At 35.8% G+C, this 27,607-nt stretch overlaps 1 protein-coding gene across 8 annotated transcripts in view; it reads right to left on the bottom strand.

Annotated features, from left to right (window-relative positions):
• Positions 1-27,607, bottom strand: part of NTNG1 (netrin G1) — a 268,725-nt gene that overhangs the window by 22,906 nt on the left and 218,212 nt on the right. For 2 of the 8 annotated variants that reach the window (XM_087960751.1, XM_087960750.1), the window contains 2 exons: positions 15,942-16,109; positions 7,915-8,052 (listed from right to left, as the gene is read on the bottom strand). The exons of 2 other annotated variants lie outside the window; for them this stretch is intronic. In XM_087960751.1, coding sequence (XP_087816877.1) covers positions 7,915-8,052; positions 15,942-16,109 — 306 coding nt within the window. Of the gene's footprint in view, positions 1-7,914; positions 8,053-15,941; positions 16,119-23,266; positions 23,359-25,211; positions 25,263-27,607 lie in introns of all 8 variants that reach the window. 4 more of the 8 variants (XM_026671767.2, XM_087960753.1, XM_087960757.1 and 1 more) reach the window with 3 other exon arrangements.

Genomic DNA, 27,607 nt, shown 5'->3' with positions numbered 1-27,607 from the left:
ACAACTACAATGACGTGGGAAAATACCCGAACAAAACTGAATACCATACATACATACATACATACATACATACATACATACATACATACATATTATTTGTACCATATAGGATAAGCCAGTGGTTGCCAACCAGTGGGATGGTGACCACTGGTGGTCTGCGAGAAAATTCTGGTGGATCGCAGAGAAATGTCACCCCCAAAGCACGTCATAAAGCAATTAATCTAGGCTGTGTGAGAACACAAGGCTGCACCACCCACATGGCCCGTGGGAGCACAAGGCTTGTGTTGCTTGCATTGCGAACAACATGAGGTAGTGAGGGGAGGGGGAAAAGGGTGGAGGGGGGGACTTGCCCCACTTGCCCCACGTGCCTGGCCTGGCCACCGGGCTGCTTCTTTCTTCTTCTGCTTTTGGCTGCACGCAAGGAAAGCCGCAAAAGTCTTTCTTTCTCTCCCCCAAACTCCGCCAGAAATGAATCTTTGGGACCCTGCAAAGCATCCTGCTCCAAGAGGCTGCGCCAGTGCAATAAGTCTCACAAAGACTCATTTCTGGCAGAGTTTGGGGGAGAGAAAGAAAGTCCTCTGCTGCTTCTGCTGCTTTCCTTGCATGAAGTCAAAAGTCTCTCTCTCTCCCTCCTCCCCCTGAGAACGGAGCTGGAGATGGTATCCCTCGATTCCAAATAAAGAATAATGGATCGGTAGGAAAACGGGGTGGGGAATTTTCCTGCAGATTTTGGGGGGGATTTTCCCAGGGTCTCTGGTCCGTGGGATTTAAAATTATGAGTTTGGTGGTCTCTGAGGTCCAAAAGGTTGGCAACCCCTGGAATAAGCAACATTATGCCAAATGCAGAAAAAGGATACGAAGTACAGTATAAGCAAAAAAAAAAAAAAAAAAAATGACAGGAAGAAGATGGAAAGATATTTAGCTTACACTATTTTATTCACCATATATGTCCCTGTAATTCTATCCTTACAGCCTACCCTCACTTCCACCATTTTCATATAGATAATTCTCATTTAGTGACCATAATGTTATTTTTAAGCAAAGTGGTCACTAAATGAAAACTGCAACTGTGTTTAAAGTCTTACTTCAGTTTTCCCTTGCTTTATAGACCTGTGAACGTCATAAATATGAAGATAGGCCATAAAGTTTCTTTTTCACCACTGTTGTACCTGCGAAATGACGTAGTTGCTAACCAAGACTACCTGTACATCACTTCCTACACAGCCTTTTGTTTTTTAAATGTCTTCCTTTTTAAGGATTTTCTCAACTCCCCTCAACCATGACTTTTGCACTTCTCTTAATCATTTATTCTTTCTTCATGTATTGACAGGTAATGGAATGTTAGCTATGAAGATCAGGATTAGGAGAAACTTTTAACTAGACTTATATGTCTCACCTGCAAACAAAGGGGAGGTCATTGTAAAGGTGCCTACAGCAATTTCCATCACTATCACATACAGCTCCTTCATCTGTTCCAGGCTAGAAATCAAGGGTCTAATAAACCAAGTGTAAGAGGAGAATAAGAGGATGTGTCATAGAGAGCTCATGAGGAAACTTTTGGAAGACAACTTACTCCTTCAGAATGCTTGGACTACTGATTTAGAACCAAATGACAATTGATACAACCTTGAAGAAAAAAAGTACGAATGAACCTTGGCCTAACAAGAATGAGCTTTCTTGGATGTCACAGTGATCTGTTATATAGATACAGATTCTAATGAAGTTGGAAGAGCTCTGATGACTTCTGAAATTGGTGATCTTGAGGTCAGGTCATTCGATCTTAAGAGAGCAACGTTCACTTATCCAGAAGTAGGGACTGGGTCTCATACCTGCACAAGCTTTTTTTAAAAAACAATTCAACATTTGCATATAGTCCTCAACTTATGACCGTTCATCAGGTACCAAAAAAGTGACTTATGACCATTTTTCACACTTATGACCATTGCAGCATCCCCAGGGTCACGTGATTTACTTTGGATGCTTGTCAAGGGGTTCATATTTATGATGATTGCAGTGTCCTGGGGTCATGTGATCACCTTCTGATAAGCAAAGTCAATGGGGATGCCAGAATCACTTAACAGCGGTATTACTAATTTGACAACTGGAGTGATTCACTTAACAAATATGGCAAGAAAAGTCGTAACTTGTGGCAAAACTCACTTAACGAATTCCTCACTTAGTGACAGAAAATTTGGGCTCAATTGTGGCCGGTAAATCAAAGACTGCCTGTATTTAAAATTGCATTTTGCGGTAATGTTTCAAGAGTCCAAATGCTCCTGATTTCAGAGTGTTCTGCCTCCTTACGTCAGAGGTTAGTGGTGATGCTTTCTAGATTTTAAAATGGGTTTTAGGCAAGGAAGCTGTTACTTTGTTCTTATAATTAAATGGAATGTAAGAAACTCTTAATTCCTTCACATAATGTGTAGTATATAATGAAATATAATTTTCACTTAAAATGTTAATACAGAGTATGTACAACTATAGTGTTTTTAAGTGCTACTAACTGGAATCTTTTAATAGTATTATGCTAATAGTTTCTAATTAATCTGAAATCTTCAACAAATTCCCTCCAGATGAAGCTTTCAAGCAGATGAAGCCAGATGATGTTCACTGTCAATCTGTAACAGCAAGTGAAAAATATTCTCTGGTTCTTCATTTGCCTTGAAATGTCACTTTGGAAAAATAATTAATAGCCTGTGTGAAGTCGCACTGTTTTAAGTGTAGCAAAGGAGATATATTTGTGATTAATAATACTAACATCAAATTAAAATAGAAAGAAAAATCTGAATTTTTCCAAGGGGGAAAAAATGTCAGGAGGTGCCAGAAGGGGAAAACATTATTACAGATAAGAATCAGCCTTTCTATCTCAGGGGCTAAGGAAAGGATGAAGGCAATGTTGTTGGGCCATGGCAGAAAGCAAAAATGGGCAAGGTTGCTTGGGGGGGGGGGGTTGGACTAGATGACCTACAAGGTCCCTTTCAACTCTGTTAATCTGTCTCTTAAAGGTAATCTTGTGCAAGCAGAAAAAAAAATCTTAGCCAACTAAACTGAATTGAAATTTGGCAGTAGAATACATAGTACAACTTATTAAGGAAGCAAACTAGACAGAAACCAGTATTATTTTTTTTTCATTTTTGTGATGCTGCAACATCCTGCTGGGTGCAGACACAGAGGACTCCTGAATTGCCATGTGTTTCTGAAGTTGTTGTTTTGTGCTCTGACAGAAGGCATGCAACGGCAGATCTATCTCAAAATTGTTCCTACTTTTGGAAACACAGCGGCATCTACTTGTTCCTTAGCATGAGACTTTCATACACCCAGACATTGGTTGACAAGCCTTGGGAAGTCGTTGGGGCCCACAGCCAAGTTCCCCAGTAGTAATGGAATAGTTCTGATCATGAGCTTAGAGTAGCTACACTGTTTCTAAATAATGCCACTGTGTGGACAAGCACACATGAAGCCGTTCTAATGCTACTTGTTGAAGAGCTTCTTGGGAAAATCACCCCAAAATTTGGCTTTTCTCTGACAAGACCCTTTGACAGGAGACAGAACCAATTCATTTAAAATATCTAAATCTAAAATTTTCAAATGAATTAACAATTTTGTTAATGAGGCAGGGTATGGTACCATTTCCCCCTCTGTCCTGTAAACATATAGATTTATTGTCTACACTTATTGGTCCTCTACTGTAATATGATGTTGGCAAAGATATAATTTCTTAATATGTCCTACCCTAAATAAAGCAAAAATCAGGTAAAGTTTGCTTCTAAATGCTATGCTTGTCTAGGTACTACATGTTGTTTCCTAAATACTGCTTCAGTTTTAAAATTGTTATATTAGGGTAATAATGTCTTATAAGCTTCTGGGAGAACTTGCATCTGAAATTGGGATACACACATTTTTCTTTTAATAATAATTCTATTAAGATTTTAAATAAATAAATAAAATATAATGCAAATATTATACAAAAGAAAAAAAATTGCATCAAAGCAAAAGGGTAAACTTCCATTTAAGAAAGTGACTTTCTCCACTCATCATGTCAAGTTCAAAATCTCTTCACCTCCTCTTAACAAATATAAAACTTCTCATCCCAAAACTCTAATGGTAAATCACGAAAGTAACATCTCCTTGCCCAATTATCAGCAAAAAGTCAAAACTCTAAAATATTAACAGCAAGAAACACATAGAAACCTTAACGGTCCTTGTCTCAACTCTCAGTTGTAAGCAAAATCCCATTTAGAAGGCATAAAAAGATACTGATAAACAAACAAAACATAAAGATTTGTACAAGAAAACCAAAAATAATTCATCCCTTAAAAAAGACAAGCACCAAAAGACAACATTTTTCCATACCAACAATTCCAAAGAAAATCACTCCAAATAGTAATATACCCCATTTAAATAAATGTTCCATATCTCACTTCTGGGATACACATCCTTTACAATAAGAGCTGAGGCCTTTTATTTCAATCCTCTCATTTTCTCTCCATTCTCTGCTACCCCTTAAACAACTGCACTAACTGATGCTGGATAATTGATTGGGATCGGGAATTGCCCAGAGCTTGTTATAAGATGAGTGGCTAGATTAATGTTTTAAATAAATAAATAATGGTTTAGCTTTGGCCACCACTGGGATCAGGATCAAGGGTCTGCTTTTCAGTCCTGAGGGGAGATTTCTTCAGGGAATCTTTATCGCACATTAAAGAGATATTATTGCTGTGCTGCTCTAGTAATTTCTGCAACGCCGTAATAAATTTCCCTGAGAAACAGATAAAGCTAACACGAAAAAGAGTTTATTATAAGTACCATATTATTTATCCAGATAAATCCAGGATAAATAATATGGTACTAGGAAATAGGACTATGCCTTGCAGATGCTGTATTGTTTGACATGCTTACTAATCTGTGAATTGGAAAGTCTCTGCTTAATAAAAAAAAAATCTATGATATTTCCAAGTTTTAAGAGTGGGAGTACTCTATATACCTGCAAACACCCAAATATCAACCTAACTAGTTCTTTTGGTGCTTGTGACGCTCTTTGCTACCGTTTATAATATGTATTATATTAAAGTAATTTATTTTAGAGTCTACTACCACTTCCAAATAATGAGACAAGTTGTCATGTTGTAACATATAACATGAAAATCCAAGCTTCTCTTATCACCAAGATTTCTAAGAATATCTCTGCCCCACATGAGTTCTCAAATGCATTCTTACACAATAAAAAGATGGGTAATTACAATCCATTGCAATCCACGTATTAGTGCCCATTTGGCCAGAAAAAAAGACAAATGATAAGATAGAATATGAAGGATTTTCCTTCTTCATCAGAGAAGTGTTTTATAAGAGTAATCACAACAGTCTCTCAAATGCCCTGCTAATCCTAAATAATTTGAGATTAGCAATTTATGGAAGGAAAAAACAAATGTACATTTGCCTGAAAGACAAATAAATCCACCATCTCAAAATTTCAGTCCTTCCTTGTCTGTCTCTTTGTGAATATCTTGCAGAGATATTCCAGAACCACAGAAGTATTTCAGTTACTTTGTCAAAGTGAATGCTGCTTAATTTTAATATTAGGCACTGAACAATTGAGAATATGAGTGCAATTTTGTTCATGTTAAAAAGTTCAAACTCAGCAGTAAATGTATTTATACTTTACAATAAATATTATTAAATAAATTGGTAATCATTTGAGGGGTCCAGATTAAAATATATTTCCATCTATGCAAAAAGACCTATCAACCCTTGGCATGCTAGAACAGATGCTTTCAGAGTGGAATAGTATGGGAAGTACAAAGGGGGATAGGCCTTGACTTATGATCATTTGTTTAGGAACTATTCAAAGTTACAGTGCCATTAATAGAAGTGACTGGTACTTGCATTCACAATTGTTACAGTGACCCTATCATGTGATCAAAATTCAGGTGCTTGGCAATTAACACGTAATTACAATGGTTATGGTGTCCCAGGATTATATGATCACCATTTGCAACCTACCCAGCTGGCTTCTGACAAGCAAAGTCCATGGGGAAAGCTGGATTTGCTTAACAACCGCTGATTCACTTAACAATTACAATGACTTGCTTAATGATCACAATAAACACTTAATGACCATCTCACTTAGCAACAGAAGTTCTGGTCCCAATCATGGTCAAAAGTCAAGGATTACCTGTAGTTTTAGAAGCATCCATATCAATTCAGAAATCATACCTATTCTAAGAATTCATTCATTGATTTACATTCCTGCACCACAAGCAAATCATTATAAGATGACTCAAAAATTGTTCATGAATAATTGTGCATAATCTCTTATTGTTATTTTAGAAAGTGTTAATGGAAGAGTCTGAGTTTTTATCTAAAATCACCTATTGAATTATGGTAGAATTAAGTTTTCATTTGGTTACTTCCTGCTTTAAATCATATATTCCTAGTCTTAAGTGACACCAACTGTTATCTTCTTACTGACTCCAACCATTATGCAACCTTTGTATTCAAGACAGATTAAATTTGCCTGCACCCTCTTTTGGAGGATGACTTGCTCATATTTGGCACTGCAACTGCCTTCAGTCACTGTTGTAGATCTGAGATGCATCCAAAGAGATGAGAATGAAGAGGAGTTGAATATATCCTGGAAGATGAGAAAGGTTCACGTGATAACCACACAACAGAACTAATGAGTAGCCATTAAATATGAAGAAAGAGCACAAGTAAAATAGAAATGAAAATATATAAGCATATAACATGCACGACATCAGATAAAGAGCACATCAAATTACAACTTCTTTCTGATAACTCACTATGATGAGCCAACCTTAACATTATCTTAACGAAGTGTTTATTTGTAATTTGGCCAAGACAACTTCCATTGTAAACTTGTGGAACTGACGTATTGTAACCAGATACAATTGCATTTTACCTACCTGAAGTTCCATTTTTGCTTCTATTTCTCAAATAGCCTGCTGGTGTTTTTTTTTTTTCTGACTGTGTTGTAATGTAAAAACACTGGCATCAACACATGAGTGGTCATCCAAAATTTGTGCATTGTGTTTTTATTACTTCCCACACACATAACCATAGTTATGACTTGGGAATAGCTCATATATTCCTTTCCATCCTTCCTGTTCTTCTTTTCACTAAAATTTCTCTTTTTCCTTCCTAGCATTTCCCAGAATCAGCTTTAGGTCGATATAATTAAGTAAGCCCTAGAACAGTTTTACAAAAACCTGCTTCAGGTATTGCTTTCAAACTTTAGTCAAACTTTGCCCTGAATCTGATGAAGACTTAGTAAGTACGGTTGGGAGGTTGAACAAGGCAGCATCAACATGGGTTCCCATTGTTTCACTAGGCACTTCTGGAACCAATAACTCTATATTACCTGGAGCAATTTAAACACTGTTAGATTCATATGGGGGAGGAAAAGCAGATAGTTAACAGAACTACACCCAAAATAAGGGCTTAAGTGAGAGAAATATATTAATTCATGACCTCAAATTTCCAGTACCTAGGAAAAGGTAAATGCAAAAACAGAAATTGCACATGCATGTTAGTGTATCGTTTTTATGTTTCTGGTATGCATTTGGAACCAGGGCACAAGAAGTATAGCTCATCACAGTTCCATTGACTTGCGCTGGCAAGACACCAATACGTGCTATTTTCAGTTCAACAGTGCTCCAAGCATTAGCAGAAAGAAAGGAAAGGGGCACTTACACAGCATATTGAAACAAATGGATTGCATAGCCAATTTATTGCCTTTGTTGGAATGCTCTCGTTAGACTTCAGGTTCAGGCAGATACATTTGGAAAGCTTGCTCTTTCTTTAAAATTAGTCTGGCCTCGGGGGCTGAGCATGCTGGCATGGGAAAGCACAGGCAGCAAGGGATGAGGAGGGGGCAGAAGTAGGGCAATTACTTACATTGACAACCCTGGTTGTGCCAGTTATATCCCCGCAGACACTTATCACACTTAGGCCCTGTTGTTCCCTGCTTACACTCACAAATTCCTTTTCCATTACAGCGATCATGGACTGAGCCCAAACGGTTACAATTACATTCTGCAGAAACAAGATAACAAACATAAACGCAGTGCCATGGTCATAAGTAATGCATCACTGAAATGAGCAACACGGTTCACTTTGTAAATATAATGCAAGGTTGAGGTGTTTGTGGTCTTTTAGTTGATCCTGGGTTTCATCAGCTCCAACCAGTATAGCTAATGGTCAGTTATGGCCAATGGTGAAATATAATGATCGGCATTATGGAGTTCAGCTACAGAAGACCATTTAAAGATGATGGAAAGGGGAAAAAAACCCATGCATGAGAGCCTGCCTGTTAATCAGTTTGCGATATTCGCCTTTAACTAAAGGATATAGATCTGTAAATGAGCCACATTTAAGGTGGATCCCACCAATCACAGCACTACAAAATTATAGCCCTTCCTTCTTTCATACAGAAGTGAAGGGATTAAGATTGAAAGAGAGAGGGAAAGAAAAGGCCTGACAATAAATTCCCTATTGCACTTTGAAATTAAATATGAATTCCTATCTGCAAATGCTGGCAAGTTACTTAATGAATGATTTTCATGATGGAGTCAGAAGATGGTGTAAAAATAAAACAAGGAATGAAGTCACTGCTGTCTTCAAACATAGTTTAACTCTCCAATCTGATCTTCATGTTTATAAGAGTTGTTTTAATGAACATCAGGTAAGCTTGGCATTTCAAGAAACATCAACAGATCATCAAGTAAAGTACATTTTGAATGATTAAAATAGAGAAAGGAAGGTTCCCTTCTCTGTACATACTGTAGTATTGAATCGTTTCCGCAGGCAATGAAAAGATACTTTAAGCATCTCCAGAATAGTCTTTCTTTATAGTCACAAGGACTAATCGAATTTATTCACAGCATTTTAGTGTTTAGAAATTACTGGCACTGGATTTTGGGTATTATTATTATGGTTTGTCTTACAATCAGCCAGATGTTTACACTAGATTTGGATTTTTCATACACCTATCAAGTCCTTCCCAAGGATTGATTGATTGATTTATGTCTGCCGCTACAGTCTCCACATCCTTCCATTTAAGATTGATGTTTTTCAGGTCTTCCTGTAATGTTTGGTGCCCAGTTTTCTTTGGCTTCCTCATTTTCTCTGAATCTCTGGTAGTATCCAATTGATTGTGTTATTTGCTGGATGTTGTTCACTCACACGGAGCACATGTCCAGCAAAGCACATTCTTCATTCAAGGTTGTTGTTATTATTATTATCATGATCATCATCATTATTAAAATATTAACATTTCCATTACCTTGGAAAACTTAAATAAGTAGTAATAGGATTAATTAATTAATTAGATTAATTTTTAAGAAGATTAGTTAGCAGAAATTTAGTTTAAGCTTAGCTTTTCTGTTATTGTGTTAAACATAAGGACATTGAGGTGGACAATAGTTAACCTTATGCATATTTTAACAATAGCACTTCTCTAATTAAATATTATATTGGTTGCAACACTTTTAATTTCAGCCTTAAGAAATATATACTCATATTTGGTTCACCTTTTACCTCTAAATCTCTGAATAACCCTCTGGAAGAGCATAATTACATAGGTCTGCTGTTAGATCAACTCTCATTAAGGGTTGCAAGCCACCAGTAGGAGGGAAACAGGGAGAGGGAAGCCAATTTTAGAGGCTGATTAAATTGCTCGGAAAATGGCACTCGCATCTGAAATGATGCCAAGTGGCCCAGAGACATTGAAGGGCAGAATACATGATCGTTGCTGGAGGTGGGGTGGGAAGGCCTGAAGAGAGAGTGGAGAGGAATGTCACTGCAGCATCCTGTGGTCAGTTGTAACAGCAAATGGCCATGGAGTTGGCTGCAGTTGCCATAACTTTGAAATAGAATCATATATATCCTTTGCGTGGCCTTTGTAACTTCAAACGGTTGCTATGTGACCAATTGTGAGTTTTACCTATATATTACACTTTCATCTTTTCTCTAAACTAAAATGTCCAGGCATTTGTAACTTTTCCTTTATAATTTTGGTTGCTTTCTTCCTAAAGTTTTCCAGTTCCATAGAAAGTTATCTATAGTGACTAGAACTATACACATGTGGGGCACCCATGGATGTGGGGCACCCATGGGTTTTTAAAAAATACATTATACTATTAGCAATAATGCTAAAAGTGATCCTTTCAAAAGGAGCCTTTTAGGAGGATATTGCTCTTTGCAATGGATGCAACAAAAGTTTGCCTAAATATTTTTTTCCTGTTTGATAATTGAGAAACCATCTTTGATTTATGGCTGTAAATTCCCAGTCCCTACTGTCAATAATGATACATTTATCAATTTATACTGTTTTAATGCAGTTTAAAACAACAGAAATACTTTTATTGTACCTTCCCTAGATTAGTTTCCTGTTTCATTTAACACTTCTTATTGATTTTTCTGGAATATTTTTTCTTTAAGAATTTGATTTTGATTGCAAATACTCCTGTGTGGATAGAATTTATATTTTAGGATAACAATAACTTTGCCTACAGTTATTAAACAGTAAGTTCCTCAGGTATTTCTTTTGAATCCATGCTATGTGAAAAACATTATTATTATTTTTTAAAAAAATGTTGTTCCATTGATGTTTATTTACTGGAATTTGATTACAAATCAGCAAGAGGAGAAAAAGAAAAGCAGAAAGCTAAAAGGTGATAATTCTTCACTGCAAGTAGAAAAAGTTTAAGGAGAATTCACTCTAAAAAGCAAATATTACATGTTGTGTAACTTTTCAGAATCTATGAATTACAAATGACATTTACAATATGTGATTTGAGAGTCACTATAAATTCAGAATAACAATGTAATACAACCTCATTTAGATATCTGTCACTCTAGACTACAGTTAGGGGTAATTATTTTTATATAATCTGAACTCTTAAGCACAAAAGGTTTCGCTCAGGTTTTCCAGTTGAAGTAATGCTAAACCAGATAATTATGCTAAGAATGCTGATTGTCCCTCGGTTTTTTCTAGAAAGGATACAACTAGCCAATAATTTAAAACAAGCATTAATGTTAGGATTACTCTCTTTTTAGAAATATTGTTTATAATACTACAATTATTCTTTCAACTGTGGCTGAATATAATACTTGCTTTTCAAATAAAAGCATTTTCTTTTCATTTTTTCTAAGAGCCAGTTTATTCAGTTTTTAGGAATTGTGCAAGCACAACCTATTACACATTGATGTTTTTTTCATGACTGTGGACATACACAATGCACATCAAGTTCATAGCACTATTTAGATAATAGAAACTAGACCATGGGAACTGGATTTAAAGTTATAATCCAATGCCATTTGCTTGGAAATCTGAACAAAATAAATGTGTGCAAATAAAACTAACATAGTGAAAGATGATAAAATTATACAAAACTATATTTAAAATATTTCACTATTTATGACCATGTACATTTTGTATTTTCATGCACTCCAAGTGGTTCTTCAGTTTTTAATGAAGTTGTTTGTTTAGATGTCTGTACACACGTGCACTGTGATGCTTTTTGATCACACACTACTAAATACATGATGGCTATTGTCACTGAAATTTACTAAAGCAATGTTGCAAATATTGGATTACAGATTATAATTTAAGTACTGCTGTATCCCAAAGGCTCCTAAATTTAATTAAAACACAGCTTTATTAAGGTTTTGAGGTAATTTTGAAAACTAGTTCTAAAAAGTGCAATCAGTGGAATTGCTGAGAATCGTTACTTTTTTTCCTGAACATTTCTCCCACCTTTTATTTGTTTGCTAAACTAAAGTAAAACGTTGCTTATTTACTTGGATAGTGTTTACTTTAGGAAGGACATGTGCTGATTGAGACAAACTCAGCATTCTTTTGAATGTTCTTTTCAAGTTCAACAGGATTTATTATCTATTAAGAATCTTGGGATTTCAGGATAGTACATCACAAATCTTTGGTATATATTCAGAAATGCTAAAGCTTAAAAGGAATTATCAATGTCATGATTGCTAACTCTGTTTATTACAGGTAATCCTTGATTTACAACAGTTCATTTAGTGACCATTCCAAATTACAATGTCACTGAAAAAAGTGACTTTTGATCATTTTTCACATGACCGCTGCAGCATCCCCATAGTGACGTGATCAAAATTCAAATGCTTGACATATTTTTTGGTTCATATTTATGAGATTTGTAGTGTCCCAGGGTCATGTGATCACCCTTTGTGATCTTCTGACAAGCAGTGGGGTAGCCAGATTCACTTAACAACCACATCACTAACATAACAACTTCAGTGATTCACTTAACAACTGTGGCAAGAAAGATCATAAAATGGGGCAAAATTCACTTACCAAATATCTTACTTAACAACAGACATTTTTGTGCTCAATTGTGGTCATAAGTCTAGGACTACCTGTAATAGCTTCTATTTTGGGGGTAAACAGATCTATAGAGAAGGCAAAAAATGCTGTATGATATTCAGCCTTTGCACAAAGGAGCTATATGGGAAAAGAAGGCAGAAATCAGAATAGTTAATCAGAAGTTGAATGGTTTGGATTAGATCTAAGTCAAATTTCTTCAGGTTCTGAAACAATTGCATCTTCTGTTACCTTAAATCGATCCACTAACCTGTCCATTGCAATAATACCTATTTAATACAAATTATTTTCAATTCTTATTTTTCCAAGATATCTCCTTAAAAGCCATTTATACTATCTTTGTGGAGTCACATTCAACATTCCTGAGCTTGAATATAATTAACTCTTCTCTCCTATTGCTAGATGAAGGTGCACTTTTTTTCTGCTAAGAATTAAATAAACAACAAACCTCACTTGTATTAGCCAGTAATAAGTAGATGAGTCTTTTATTTTGAACTATGCTTGAGTATGCATTGCAATGGCCAGGTCAAGAAAAGTGGTTGTCATATTTCTTAATATTTATATATAATCAATTAATTCAACAAGATACTTTTTAAAAATGTTACTTAGCCTCATTTCAGAAATTGTGGATAAAACATCCCACAATTCAACATCATTTCTTGATTTTTATGTATCTGAAAATGTATTACATCTTGATTTCTTTCATCAATTTGTTTAATATGCAGATTACTGTGTTTTTATTGTAAAAAATACCTTTTAAAAATAGCTACAATAATGAATCTTGTTAGAAGCAATAAAATGCATTGGACTGATAGATGCAATTATAATCCAAGCATGAAATGGTGTAATTGAAGTACATTCATAAAGAATATTGTATAAAATTTTCTGATGTACAGTTGAAAAGCCACATTGAACATCTTGAAGTTTTTTTTCTTAAAAAAAGAAACCTTGCTGTTTAAAATCAACAGAATGCTATATTTTTTATAATCTGTATCCTTAAAAGAGTCAGTGTTTAAGTTGAAAATATATAATTGATTCCTAGTCAGTGTTTGTAGATAAGTGGCACTCTGTAGCTCAAATGTAAATGCTTTATGGTTAAGATTTCCATTTCACTGCATTTAATTAATAGTATTTCAAGCTCCAAAGAAGTACATATTATATTCCACATAAGTCTACAGAATCCTGTCATATCAAGAAGTGGGAATAGATAGCAAATAATGATCACTGATTTAAATTCACGGCAGGTTGACAGTCCAGATGACCTTCTGATCCAGTAAGGTACGGTAGTCTAAGAAGATCAAAAGGTAGGATGAAGGTGATAATAAGGATGATAGTAGACGCAACAGTGATAATAACACCAATAGTTATATCACATTGCTTAGAAAACTTTCCTTACTCACTGTAAAAATCAAGTATTTATCGAATATGCGACAAATTTCAAGGTGGATTTCTACATAGACAATTCTTTTGGGAGGAAGCAGTAAATATTGGATATGAAGTTCATCATATATACTTGTAGAAATAATAAACAGGTAGTCCTGATAAGCTGATGGTGAATAAGAGAAAGGGTTTTTATCTATCCAAAATGGTGTGCATATAGAAGAAGACTCTGTTCCGGGGTGGGATTCTACAGGTTCGCACCTATTCTCTAGAACCAGTTGTTAACATTCTAAGCAGTTCGGAGAACCGGTTGTTAGAAGAAATTACTGGCCTAATCCTGTAAGAAAGACAGGAAGGAAACATTCTGGTGTTGCTTACAGAAACTGCTTCTCCATTAACTCTTATTACATTCTTGGCAGGACTAGACTTCCTGTCTCAGGAACATCTCTGGAGTTTTTTCCCCCCTCCTTTGCTGGTACTTTGCTTGTGTGGAGTGACCATTCAAAGTTACAATGGCACTGAAAAAAGTGACTTATGACCGTTTTTTACACTTACAACTGTTGCAGCATCCCCACAGTCATGAGAGGCCAGGCGAGGAGATGTGTGCCTTGATGTGAGTGATACTGAGTTGACCACACCCAGCCAGTCACATGACCACCAAGCCATGCCCACCAACTAAGCCATGCCCACAGAACTGGTTGTTAAAAAATTTGAATCCCACCCCTGTTCTGTTCCTATAATTAGGTGAACTTGATACTTAGACATGCATCATATGTGAAATGGTTCTCTTTTGATGTTATTCCTCTTTGCATTGTATGTCTAGTAATGAAAAAAAAAAAACAGTGATGGGGAGTGTTTATAAAAAATATTTTGGCCATCTTTTTAACTAGTTTTTTTTTAAGGAGATGGACTTTATGTTTTGCTATTTCTTATTACTAGAAAGATTTTGCGTTCTCTTGTATTTGCTCAAAAGGAAGATAATCCTAAATTGAAGATGATCCTAATCAAAAATAAAAGGTAACAGGAAAATAAAAGAAAAATATAAGTTCTACATTAGTCATCCTATGATTGTCAACCCCGGCTGAAACCAGTCTTGAGAAATCTACTCTCTCCTGCACATACAGTACACTTATAAATGTGTGCATCTGCCAAAAGTCATACTCCCCAGATAAAAGTATGAATGATCATTAATTAAGAGTATTACTTGTAAAATAAGGAGCCCAATTTATAAAATTGATTCCTCCATCTGAATACAGCAACCTTTCTCTCTCCCATACAAATCGTTCACATAGAAAAATTAATGTTCTTCTCTTTCTAGGAGAAATGAATAATAACAAGGCCATAAAGCTAAGGAGAAGATGCACTAGGAATGGAAAAAAAGAAAGGGGCAGGAAATTGGATGCAGATGAAACATTGAAATAATTTATTGAAAAGAGGAAAGCGATTACAAAATGGGTTAAATTCAGCAGGCAGGCAGCTCTGCTCCAAAATATGGCTAATCTTCAGACTAATATTTAAAGACGTCTATATAATATGCAACCATTTTCACTTCTACCCATCTGCTTGGTTTTCAACAGCTTCTTCTGTTTATCTCAGTGAATGAAGAAGTTTTGTCCTCCATTTATAGCTAATGATTTTTGGGAAGCAAGACTTATTTTGGAGCACTTCTTATTGAGTAAATATGGTTTTTATTTCAATATAGCCTGGTATTATATTTATTTCACATTACTATGAAGCTATCTGACCTGGTGCTCAAAATTTGCAGTAATTAAATGTGTGTTATTATATAATATTACATAATATGTCTGTGCTGCAATGTTTGAATCATATAAAATATAAAACAGAATCAAACCCCAAAATAGCAGGTTTTAATGTACTAATCTGAACTTTGCCATGATGTTCAATAAACCATAGTTGAACTACTAGTAAAGATTTTTTTTTAACAAAATGAAGAAATATCTACAATAATTAATCATGGCCATTCATACTTCTTACGTAATCCAGCTGTGGATTCAGTTCTAAAATCAAACATATTTAATCACACATCCTCACTGAAAAAGCTTATTCTGGCTTAGATGGCAAAATTAAAAAGATGGAAACATCTTATTTCAGTACCAATGGATTCCAAACGGCTAAAAACAGGCAGAGAACAAAATGCCAGTATTAGAACATAACTGACCTATGCATACATTTTCATCGTCCAGCTTTGCAGAAGCATTTCTGTAGTAGCCCAGCCTGCACAACTGACAGTGGTACCCTCTAGTGTTGTGTTTACAGCTCACACAAATGAATGTACTGAGCAGATCGATGTAACTGCACCGGTTGGAGTGGCCGAAGCATTCACAGTCTTGCAAGGAAGAACAAAAATGTATACAAAAGGGTATATTCTGTAATAGACTCTCAGCAATTCACATGTTCTTCTTTTCTCAAAATAAAAAGTTATGACACATGAGCAGGTTATGAATGAGCAGCAGGACAATACATTTATGAACATCATGGTAGCATATGTGGACAATGAGAGGGGCTATGAAGATGGTATCTCTCTTCAGGCAGGAGAGAACGATGAGATATCCATATCACAGCACTGAGGATAGCTTCATCTAGTCATAGATCTAGTGGAGCCAAAGCATTTACGTTTGTAAGCCTTTTGCTAGTTTTGTGTGCACAGGTTCCGGTAACACAAACTCTGGTGGTTTTGCCAGAATTGATATTTGTCTGGGATTTTCTCATGTTACTTTTACATTGCTTCGATGACAACTGCAATACAACATATTCCAGAAGGTAGCAACATGGTCATCTTCAAAGAGGTTGAATCAAAGGTGCTTTCTCAAAAGGCAAGAAGCTTTTTCTGTTCTGCAGAAGATCTGAAGAAGTTGCTTAGACGAGATGCGAAACATCTTCAAGCAAACAAAGAAAGTCCAGTTGCCTTTTGAAAAAGCACTTTTGGGACAGCCACAACCTCAGTGACTGAGAATCTCCACAGACATTCTTCAAAGATTGGCTATACAGTATTTATTATCCAGCAAAAGCACCAAGTATATTTAGGCCTAACATTTGACCTGATGATAATCACCCAGTAATGTGTAATATTAATGATGGGTCTATGTTGAAATGCGTCTGCCTTTGAAGACTGTTTAAGCGTATCAGTTCAAAATACAGCCACTCGCTTGCTAAGGAAGACCAGAAATACGATTTTTATTGTGTCTGTCCTTAAATGCTCCTGATTCTTTCCTGGGCTCAGTTCAAAAGGCTATGAGCTAAAATGTATAAAATGTTCCATCATGGAATGGAACTGAAATAGACCCCTCAGATTTTGTAAAGGGATTGTTTAGGATTACAGCATTCTTTGAAGGAACATTTTACGGCTATGTGAACTGTGACTAGAGCTTAAAACCAAAATATCCAGATTGACTGACTATGTACTAATCTGCCTTTGGGGGGATTTCTTAAGAACTCTCTACCCTTAGTTTTCTGGAAAGCAAAGGCAGGAGGGAGGGAGGAAATGCTTTCAGACTTGCAAGACTCTGTTATTCCAACCTTACAATAAAGATACAGGTAGCCCTCGCTTACTGATTGCCTTGTTTAATGACTGTTTAAAGTTACAACAATGTAAAAAAAAAATAGCTTTTTGATTTACACCATTGCAGCATCCTGTGTTCACTATGTGGGTGCTTTGCAATTGGCTTGCAACAAGCACATTAATAAAGAATGCAGAAGTAAAATGCAGAAGCCATGCTCAGACGATGTTCGACTTAATGGCCAAACAGGAAGGGAGGTCATGAACCTCTCCTGGTCACATGGTTTTTTTGCTTAGCGTCTGCAGTGCTTGGTGACTGAGCTGTCGATCCCAATTGTGGTTGCTAAGCAAGGACTACCTGTTGTATTAACACTTATGGTTTTGGTTTCCTGCCTGGATTAGCTTAAAGGGCTGACAGACTCTCTTTCCCAGTCCAAACTAACTCATAGGATTATTGTAGGGATCAGCTGGGAGAACAGCCTGCTGCCTTCAGCTCCTAAATGAGAGGCAGAATAAAAACCTAACAAATAAATAATAAATAATTTTAATTTTGTTGGTTTGGTCTGAGGGTGCTTTTATCAGTTTTTTCTTAAAAACATTATTTTAAAGGTTATCTAGCTTATATAATTTTAGGTTATGTACTAGAATGCTTAAAGTGAAAAAAGATACATGTGATCGATGTGATATGATTACTTTTATTTCCACCTTCATGTCCAATGCCTCTCATCACATGTTTGTCCTGTCTGTTCTCCCCAAAATTCCAATAATGAATCAGAATGAATGGAATTAAAGTTACATCCACTGAAAAAGGACGTGGATGTTTAATGTCCATGCAACACTTTAACTGAAGCTGTAAAGTTTGTCCTGCAACATCATACCCACTTAATAGGCTGAATAAAAACCCAATAAATAAACTAATTCATTGGAATGCAATACATTATATGACACACCACATTAAATACATAGTAAGTTACTTCCGAGAAGTCAGAATAAGTGCGTGGAGGCCAGGTGAGAGATGGGCTATATATAGCTTTCATAAATAAACATGAATTGAGAACACTGCACAGTTAAGACAGATCTCAGTTCATATCAACAGTTTTTTTTTAAAAAAATAAAAAGTGTCTTAGCCCAATACCTGTGGATATGAAATTTATAAAACAGAAAGAAAATAATGATACTTTCCATTCATGTGGTGGCTTTGATACCCTTTGTGTCATATTATATAAAAATCCATGTTAAAATAATGGGTAGAGGGACAAGAGAACAAAGTTCAGATAAAAGAAACCTAAGTCCAAAGCAGAAATGTAAATGAAAATGTCTCAGACAATACTCTCCTTCATTCGCATGAAGATAAAGTAGTTTAGTAAAAGAAACCCTGAACTGTGGCATTGATTTCTTAGTCTACCTTGAAGAGCTGACAGCTGCACATTTCATACTTTACATAACTCTCTTTGATATCAAAGAGAACACAAGATACAAGAAACCAGATTTTCCACAACCTTTCAAAACAATGGTCATCACTTTTTGCCAGGACTGTAGTCAGATCCTTATGCTTAATTTCATAGAAGACTAAGGAAAAGTAGCTTGATAACAGATGCCTAGGAAATTCATAAATCAAAATCAGTAGGATCTATTTCTCATACTATTGCAAGAACGTTTGGCTCAAAAAGAAGTGACATGGGTTTGGACAGATTACTCAGCTGGAAATGCACAGTCCAAAATGTTGTAACGAGGAGACACCTCTTCTGCTTGGTAAAATTTTAAAGAGGATAAAACTAAAATTTTACCAAGCAGAAGAGTTAGCAATTTCTAGAAAGTTGGAGAGGATAAAACTAACTTTCTAGAAATTGCTGAACTACCGGTATATGTCTAAAGAGATAATACGAATTATATCAACTTATTTGTCAGCAGCTTAGCATGTTTCTCACTTAATGCCTTGAAAATGATCCATTCACAATTGTTATTTTCTAACTAGCAAGTTGTTATATTTATAAAATGGGAAAATAAGGCACCCAAGGCCATCCATACCTCTAATATTAGCCTGGAGGTACCCGAGTTTCCACCAATTAATGTCTTATTGAAAGCATTTTAAGTACGAGTCATGCTCCCCATTCTACTTTATAGCTGATCAATCATATCTGTTTGCTAATGACAACAGAGCCCCAAGGAACTGTTTCTGAAATGGCAGCTGATTTCTACTGCCTTTGAACTAATGCAGATAATATAGGAAGAGACTGAAGGGTTTTCATTGCCAGACCACTGCTGTACAAATTTAGGAGAGAGGGTTAATCATCTCAGTTTATAACACTGGGACCATAAAGCTCAATTAAGTGCCATTGCCTTTGAATTTGTAAAGCTGCTTAGCAAATTATAAGGGTCAGTGTCTCTTGGCAATTGGTACAATTGACTTTTGAAGTACAAAGCCAAGAACAATAGTGATATGAATGACAACAGTGCTTATCTGATGTTCTTCCCACTACAGAGTGATGGAATTTGTTTCTCTCTTACTTTTAAGACAATCCCACCAATGGATGGTTCCTATGTCATACTGTCAGCCCTTCCTCACCTTTCTCTGAGCAAATTCTGACCAACTATGGGTGGGAATAGGAGAACAAACAATTGATCTATGTGGAACATTTTATCTTATGAGTGTTGAATGGTTTCAAGAGTCAAATCTTGGTCTAAATCAGTTTTTTTTGGGGGGGGAGGCATTGGAGTCATTGTAATATTTTGCAAATGTAAGGAAAATGTGTACAGGTAGTTTCTGACTTGTAACCATCAAGCAGAGAACCAACCTAGAATGAAAGAGAAATTTCCTGACAGTTAGAACAATTAATCAGTGGAACAACTTCCCACCAGAAGTTGTGAATGCTCCAACACTGGAGGATTTTAAGAAGAGATTGGACACACTTTTGTCTGAAATAGTATAGGATCTCCTACTTGAGCAGGGGTTTGGACTAGAAGACTTCCATGGTCCCTTCCGACTCTGTTATCCTATTAAATAATGTGACATTGGGATTTTTTTAAAAAAATAATGTGACATTTTGTGACCATTTGAAGTTACAACAGCACTGAAAAAAGTGACTTATAACCAATGTTTACACTTACAAGAGTTGTAGCATCCTCCTGGTCATGTGATCAAAATGTGGGCTCCAGGCAATAGGCATGTATTTATTGCACTGCCCCTGGGTTATGTGGTCACCATTTGTAACCTTCCCAGCCAACTTCTGACAAGCAAAGTCAACAGGGGAAGCCAGATTTGCTTAGTGACTGCTTCATTAACAGCATTAAGAGCAGTGATTTGCTTAACAACTGTGACAAAAAATGGCTATTAAACGGGACACAATTCACTTAACAACTTCCTTGCTTATCAACCCAAATTTTGAGCTCTGTTATGGACATAAGTCGAGGACTACCTGTAGTATGACAACAAACTGGTCTGAGGTTCAGTGTGTTCAGTCCTCACCCAGATGTAAGAAGTGACTCATATGCATTTGTATTTGTGATCAAATGGAAATAGGAATATTCCCATTTAGGAAAATAGAGTGTGACCGACACATGCACAAAATGGAGCACAAGTCAATTACTGTATATGCTTTTGATCTGCATGAATAGACAATGATTTCAAACCATTCCAGTAAAAATAGTAGCTGAAAAAGAAAGAGCAATTTTATTTTATTTTATTTTATTCTATTTTATTTTGATAAACAAGTTCTTCCAGAACTTCTATAGAGCAACTAAAGATATATTTCAGGGCATTTATAACCTCCTTTCCATGCCCACAAACCTTCCAAATTAAATAATAAATTCACATAAGATTTTGGCCTCAATGACTCTCTAAAAGAATGAAAATGACCAGCTCTCTGCCAGGAGTATAAATCCTTCATTTCCCCACCATCCAGTCAGAGCTGAAGAAGCTTCTTGGATGGAAAGTGAAATGTCTTCAAAGAAAAACAAGAAAGTCCAGTTGCCTCTTGAAAAAGCAGGGACATCAGAACTTTTAAACCCAAATTAAATATTGGAAATGAATTTCATTTTAATTTCTCCCACACCCATAGATTCTTCATTTTCTTACTAAGTAACTACTTTCTGTCATTCTGGAATGATTCATGTTAAACCCACACTCAATCCTGTTGATCAAATTCTAAAGCCATATTGCAAACCGTTTCCATTGCTTTGCCAACCAAAAACAATCTGTTCCGTAATTTTAAATCAGGAGGTAATTAAAAATATAGTCTTCAAAAGAAAATGAGGTAATAATAAATTTCACCATATTGCTTTAAGCATCTCTAAAATAACAAAACTGAGCCATTAATAAAAGTGACCATCAGATCGAATGACATGACTGCAGGTATATGAATAACAAAAATAATAAATAAGTTGGGTAGGAAAATGGCAGAGAAAATATAATTGTAAATAAATCATTAAAACATTGCTAGCATAATCCAGCCACTTGGATTATATCTATAAAAAACCTGTTTATTTTTCAGGAACCCCCCCCCCTCCATTCTGTCTTCTTTTTAAGTGATTAAATTAATGTTAACACATTTATATTTCTATAACAAAACCATATCTCTGCTAAGATAGCTAGTAAAAAAAGAATTCTTTAGATTAAAAGCAGCAACAATGGAAAGGAAACATGGCAATGTAACAATGCAGGGTTTTTTAGTTATAGAAACTAAAGACACCTCTGTATTATGGCTTCATTACTTAAGGAGATACTCCTGCATCATCACTCAGCCTTCTCCAAGAAATTCTTATACCATCTCCTGAACTATAAGAAAATATTTGATGCAAAGTATTTATATCAAAGTATTTTGTCTTCAAGTATTTTGGTGCTGGAAATCTGAGCAGGATCTGATCTTCTAATTTTAAGAGCTATTAATAATGCATTATTTACTCAAGGAGAATGAGCAACACTGATTTCTGAGGATGTATGGATGGATAGATAGATAGATAGACAGACAGACGATAGATATATAATAGATAGACAGATATATATATATATAGTTGACATAGATAATAGATAAGATAGATATAGATAATCTATATATATTGACATTTGGCATATATGTTTCTCTTGGTTTCTAGGTACTCTCTAAGAAAGGATTTTCAAAATGGCCACCAGAGCATGAGTATTTTGTACATTATTATTAACATGCTCTGATGCTAAGGAGTTCTACTCCTCCTCCCCACCTGAAAAGAAATCTGTTCCAACTGCCAATTGCCTCACACTCCGTAATCTCACATTCTGTTTCCTTAGTAACTCCATAGCCATTTGCACCACTCAGGTGACCCGAGGACACAAACTTTCAAGTTGCCTCAATGAGTTTGTAAAGGGATTCAAACTACACTTCCAAACAGGAAGCCACTTTGGCATCAAAAGTTGTAGTATTTTTATTAGCCACCATCCAGTCAGAGCTGAAGAAGCTCCTTGGATGAGAAGCAAAACATCTTGAACAAAAAACCAGAAAGTCCAGTTGCCTTCTGAAAAAAAGCACCTTGGGACAACAGTTGGAGGATTGTATTTTATAACACTTTTGCTGAATAGATAGATAGATAGATAGATAGATAGATAGATAGATAGATAGATAGATAGATAGGAATGGAAAGAAGAAAGGAAAGGAAAGGAGGAAGGAAGGAAAGGAAAGGAAGAAGGAAAAAAGGGACAGAAAGGAAAGGAGGAAAGGAAAGGAGGAAAGGAAGGGAAAGGAAGGAAGGAGGAAGGAAAGAAAAGGAAAGGAATAAAGAAGGAAAATAAAGATAAGGAAAGGAGGAAAGAAGGAAAGGAAAGGATAGGAAAGGAGGAAAGGAAAGAAGAAAGGGAAGAAGGAAACCCAGGCTCCTGCATAGCCTGACCACATAGCTTCGTCGCAAGACAGATGATAGACAAATGGATGATAGATGGATAGATAGATAGATAGATAGATAGATAGATAGATAGATAGATAGATAGATAGATAGATGAAATATGCCAACTGACAGACCTTTTCTCCATAGATTTCTTCATAATTTCTTCTTTGGATTTCATTGGGGAAAAAATCTTTGCCATTTTCTCTAGGTGTGTCAGCATTTCGTTCTTTTAGAAAAATGAGACCAATTGTTAGATTTGTTCCATTTAGCTCCGTAAGTAATGCCAGAAGATGCTGGTTAACACCTGCATATATGAGAAACTTCTGGATCTCTAGCGTTCTAACATAAAATTTGGAAAGTAGAATTGATAATCTATGCTTTTTAAAGAAGCTACGTAGAATATATATGTGTGTGTGTGTGTGTGTGTGTGTGTGTGTGTGTGTGTGTGTTGGTCAAACCTTCTTTTTGGGTTACTCCCACGCCTCCCCACATATAAGCACTGCTTTCTGTCAATTTTTGCACAGAGGACAGTGGGTGATAAAGGATTTCATTCCCTGCTAGCTATCTGAACTGCTATGGACCAGATTATTTCACATTGCATGACCACGTTGCATGACAGTTGTGTCCTAATTATGCTGCAATTAAGAAAAAGATTCTTTATACCATTCTCTCCCTAGCATATTCATCATTCACTTTCTTTCCCTTGTGCATTACAAAGAGAGAAACAAATTTGATTTTCATTATCAACTTAGAAGTTTTGCGTTAGACCTAATTTGCTGCAGCTCTGTAACAGCCATTCTGATTCACTATCTATCCCCAGGGTAAACCTAAGGTCACTTTTTTTTCTTAATCAATCTGAAAGTGTCTCTGCAGTTTTCATGCCATAACTATTGATTTATTGCTAACAATAGCATAACTCATATAAAACTGCAATCTTTCACTTATGTGCTTATAAATATAAAATACTGAGATTAAAAAAAAGCAAAATAGCAGAAATACTTTCAGTCTATGAATGACAGATGCTCATTTGGGGCAGGCTGTCTGGGAGCTGTCAAGGCAACTGTGCTGTGCTTTCAAAATGTCAATATGATTCCATTATTTTGATAAAACATTGAAATCCCATCACTGCGTGAAATATCCAAAATGCACATGATCCAGCAAGAAGTTCAACGTTACTGTTAGTGGCCTCAAAAAAATAATAATAATAATAATTACTCAGAGTATCTCACAAATATCAGCAGAAAACATGTGTGTTGCAAATACTATTTCAGACATTTATTAAGGAGGAAGCTGCCTATTAAATAATCTGTTTATTTCACTGGATATGTTATAGCAGATTTTTTTTAATAGATTGTAAATCATTTGTGCAAATAGGGTATAATTCCCAATATAATGCTAAGACTTAAAGTGGCTTTTCTCCCAGTCTCTTATTTTCCTCTCTTTTTGAGTTTCCTTCCTTTTATTCCCCCACCCACCCCCAAATCTCCATCTTGGTTACTAGCAATAAGAGAGATGATTTTTACCAGAGCTCTGAAATGAAATTAAGGCAAGACCTATCCAAGGCCCCAGAGCTGCAAGTTCTCCATGGCCTCTACATGGAATCAAGTGTCTTGTGATTCACTTAATTGCCCTTTTCTGGAAGAATAATTTTTCATTTACTGTATGAAATTCAAGAAATTAAATAATTTTTTTAAAAAGAAAAATTGGTGTCAAGCTCAATGACAAGCCAACTAAAGAATAAAACTCCTTGTTGCATCATGCATTGGCAGCTTTGTTATAAGAATTGTAGTGAGCGCATTGCAAACCAAGCTGAACATTCCCCACTATTTTTTTCCTTCTCATATGCTGTATCAATAGTATTTGATGCTGCAGAAGATACATCTGCTGTTTTATTTTAAAGTAGATTCAGCTGAAGAATTCTTTCTTCCATTGCTCACTGCATGATTCCCACTCTTAGTAACCGTGTGTTAATATGTATCTTTTAACTAGGGTATTTTGCTGTTCCATATTTGTAGGATGCTGCAATATTTGTCACAAAATAGGAAATGCTAATATATGAATGCAAGAATCCTCCCTTGAGGATTGCAGCTTGGACTGAAAAAACAGCAAGCACGACTAAATTTGGAATAACTGAAAGCAGATATTTGGAGGGTTATGCCCTAGAGCAAATCATGTTTTGACTGATTATTTTATAGGAAGTTTAATTTGATACACCTATGCTTGGGTCTTTTGTTTTTATGTTGTTACATTATACAATATGTGTGTGTGTGTGTGTGTTGCATACATGTATATTGTGTTTTTCTGCTAGATGCATTTTTTTTGAAAGATAGATATTGGGTATAATTCTCTGCATGAATTGGAGTCTGGCTTTGCTAGAAATCTGGTAGATTGGAAGAAGAGCAGTACGTACAAACAAATAAGAACATAACATTTCTCCAGAGGTCTAGTAGATTTTGTCTAGATAGGAGATAACTGGTTTATATTCCAAAGAAAATGAAAGCAGCCCAGTTTCCGACCAGTATTAATGTTATCCACCCAAATGGAAAGGGAGAGAAGCATGCTGGTCTTCTCCCTTTTCTTATATAGTTATGTGAAGAACTTTTTCAAAATTTGCAGACACATAGTATCTTTTCCCCCACTTGATTTTTAAATCACTGTCATGTATCCTCTTGGACATAGATGTGATTTTCTTACTAAAGTTTTGTTCTTTAAAATGAAACAAAATTCCATTTTCCCCTGATGGATCTCTACTTATTTAATATACAACTACCACTAACCCATTTCAGTAACTACAATTGTGTTGAATCACCTGTATAAGCATTTACAGAGAATGTAATCCATTTCGAGTAGCAACACATTTATTGAATTATCATTTTGCAACCTAACCTGAACAGTAAGACTTAGTTGTTTGGCTGATAGCCGAGTTCTTTTGCTACAAAAATTGCTTAATTGCTCAAGAGTTCTATAGCGTTTTCAAATAATAGTTTGAGATTCTTTACAATCATTTATGTTACAACACATGTGTTTTGCAAAAGCTTATTTCTCTCATTATCGCCAGTGGCCAACTTTCATAAATTGAACAATAAATAATTCAATCTAGAATTCAATACTAATTTTGCTGGTTAGCTATAGGACTAAGATTTGTTATTGCTGAATCTGAGTGTAGATAGCTATTTTCAATAATTTGCAATAGATTAAAAATGTGTCATTTTTAATTATTGAAGTACCACAGGAATAAAAATACTCTGAAATGATGAAAGCTTGTGATAACTGGGAATAATTTTTTGTGGGCTACATTTAACATTAACACAAATTTGTTCTATACCAGTCTTTGTTTGGTAGATTTTGTAGTTCTGGTAAAAAGAATGCAGATCATGGTAAACAAAGTAGATCTAATTTATCATGGCACTGAAATTGTCAGTGCTGCCATTCTGCTTTGCCCCATTGCTGCTTCTCTGATGCTAGACTGCCGTGAATTCTGGGAGGGAGGGAGCTAGCAAGAAGGGAGCAAGGACAAAGAAATTGAAACCATTTCGAGTGCCTGACAGAGACATTGACTGACTGACCCCAAGGTCACAACCATAGGAATGGAATGCAGACCATCACAGAGCCCATCAAATCTCAGAATTGTTACAGAAACCATTTGTTTGAATTCTATTGGACACAAGGGAGATAGTTGGGAAGGGGGACCTGGGGAAGGGGAAAGTAAGTAGGCAGCTTTCGTGCTCAAACCTCAGATCTGGCTTTTTCTATCTTGTAACCACTTGGTTTTAGTAAAAGTATTCCTTTCACTACGAATGCAGTCAAAGGCTCTTTCTTTTCTAAATGACCAAGTTGGGACAAACCTGTCAGCAGTTCTCCAAGAGGCATGGAAAGAAATGGTGAAATATAATATAGAACCCATGATTAAAATAATTCTAGCCGCTAGTAATTTATGTATCTAGGACAGTCTCAATTTCTTTCCTATGATCAAGGACTAAAACAGCAGTTTTTCCAATCTAGCTCTCCAACAAATTGCTAATACATTTTGTTTAGCTTAGAAGCTATTTCCTGGATCTTCTTATGCTCATTTCCTTCTCCATCTGTATTCATTAGAGTTTAAAAGGAACATCCTGTGTATAACGATGGCAAGCTGTACACCAACACCATTTGTTTTAAGACACAAAATAATTCCATGTGAAGTACTGAGCAGACTTCCACCTGACTAAATGCATTTTCTGTCCAAAAGCTCTACAGAACCCAACTTTAAAATGCTGACATTTCTTGCTACCTCTTTTATTCTTGTCTCACCCCAGCCTCTCTTCTAAAACCCACATCATTTTTCCTCCTGAAATAATCATCACACCAGCCTGCAGTAAATTCTTCATGCGTGAATGTTGTTGTCAGATGTGGATCTGATGCACTAGGGATTCCGGAGAGAACGATTACTGTAATACTGGGTATGTGACGCTTTCAGCATGCAAGCATGCTCATAC

This window comes from Notechis scutatus, chromosome 3, assembly GCF_049901735.1.
Source record: "Notechis scutatus isolate UNSWTSFEM ecotype Mainland chromosome 3, rNotScu1.2, whole genome shotgun sequence".
In the NCBI taxonomy this organism is placed as follows: domain Eukaryota; kingdom Metazoa; phylum Chordata; class Lepidosauria; order Squamata; family Elapidae; genus Notechis; species Notechis scutatus.
Note: the sequence above shows the minus strand (reverse complement) of the source record. Positions and strands in the feature narration are given on the sequence as shown.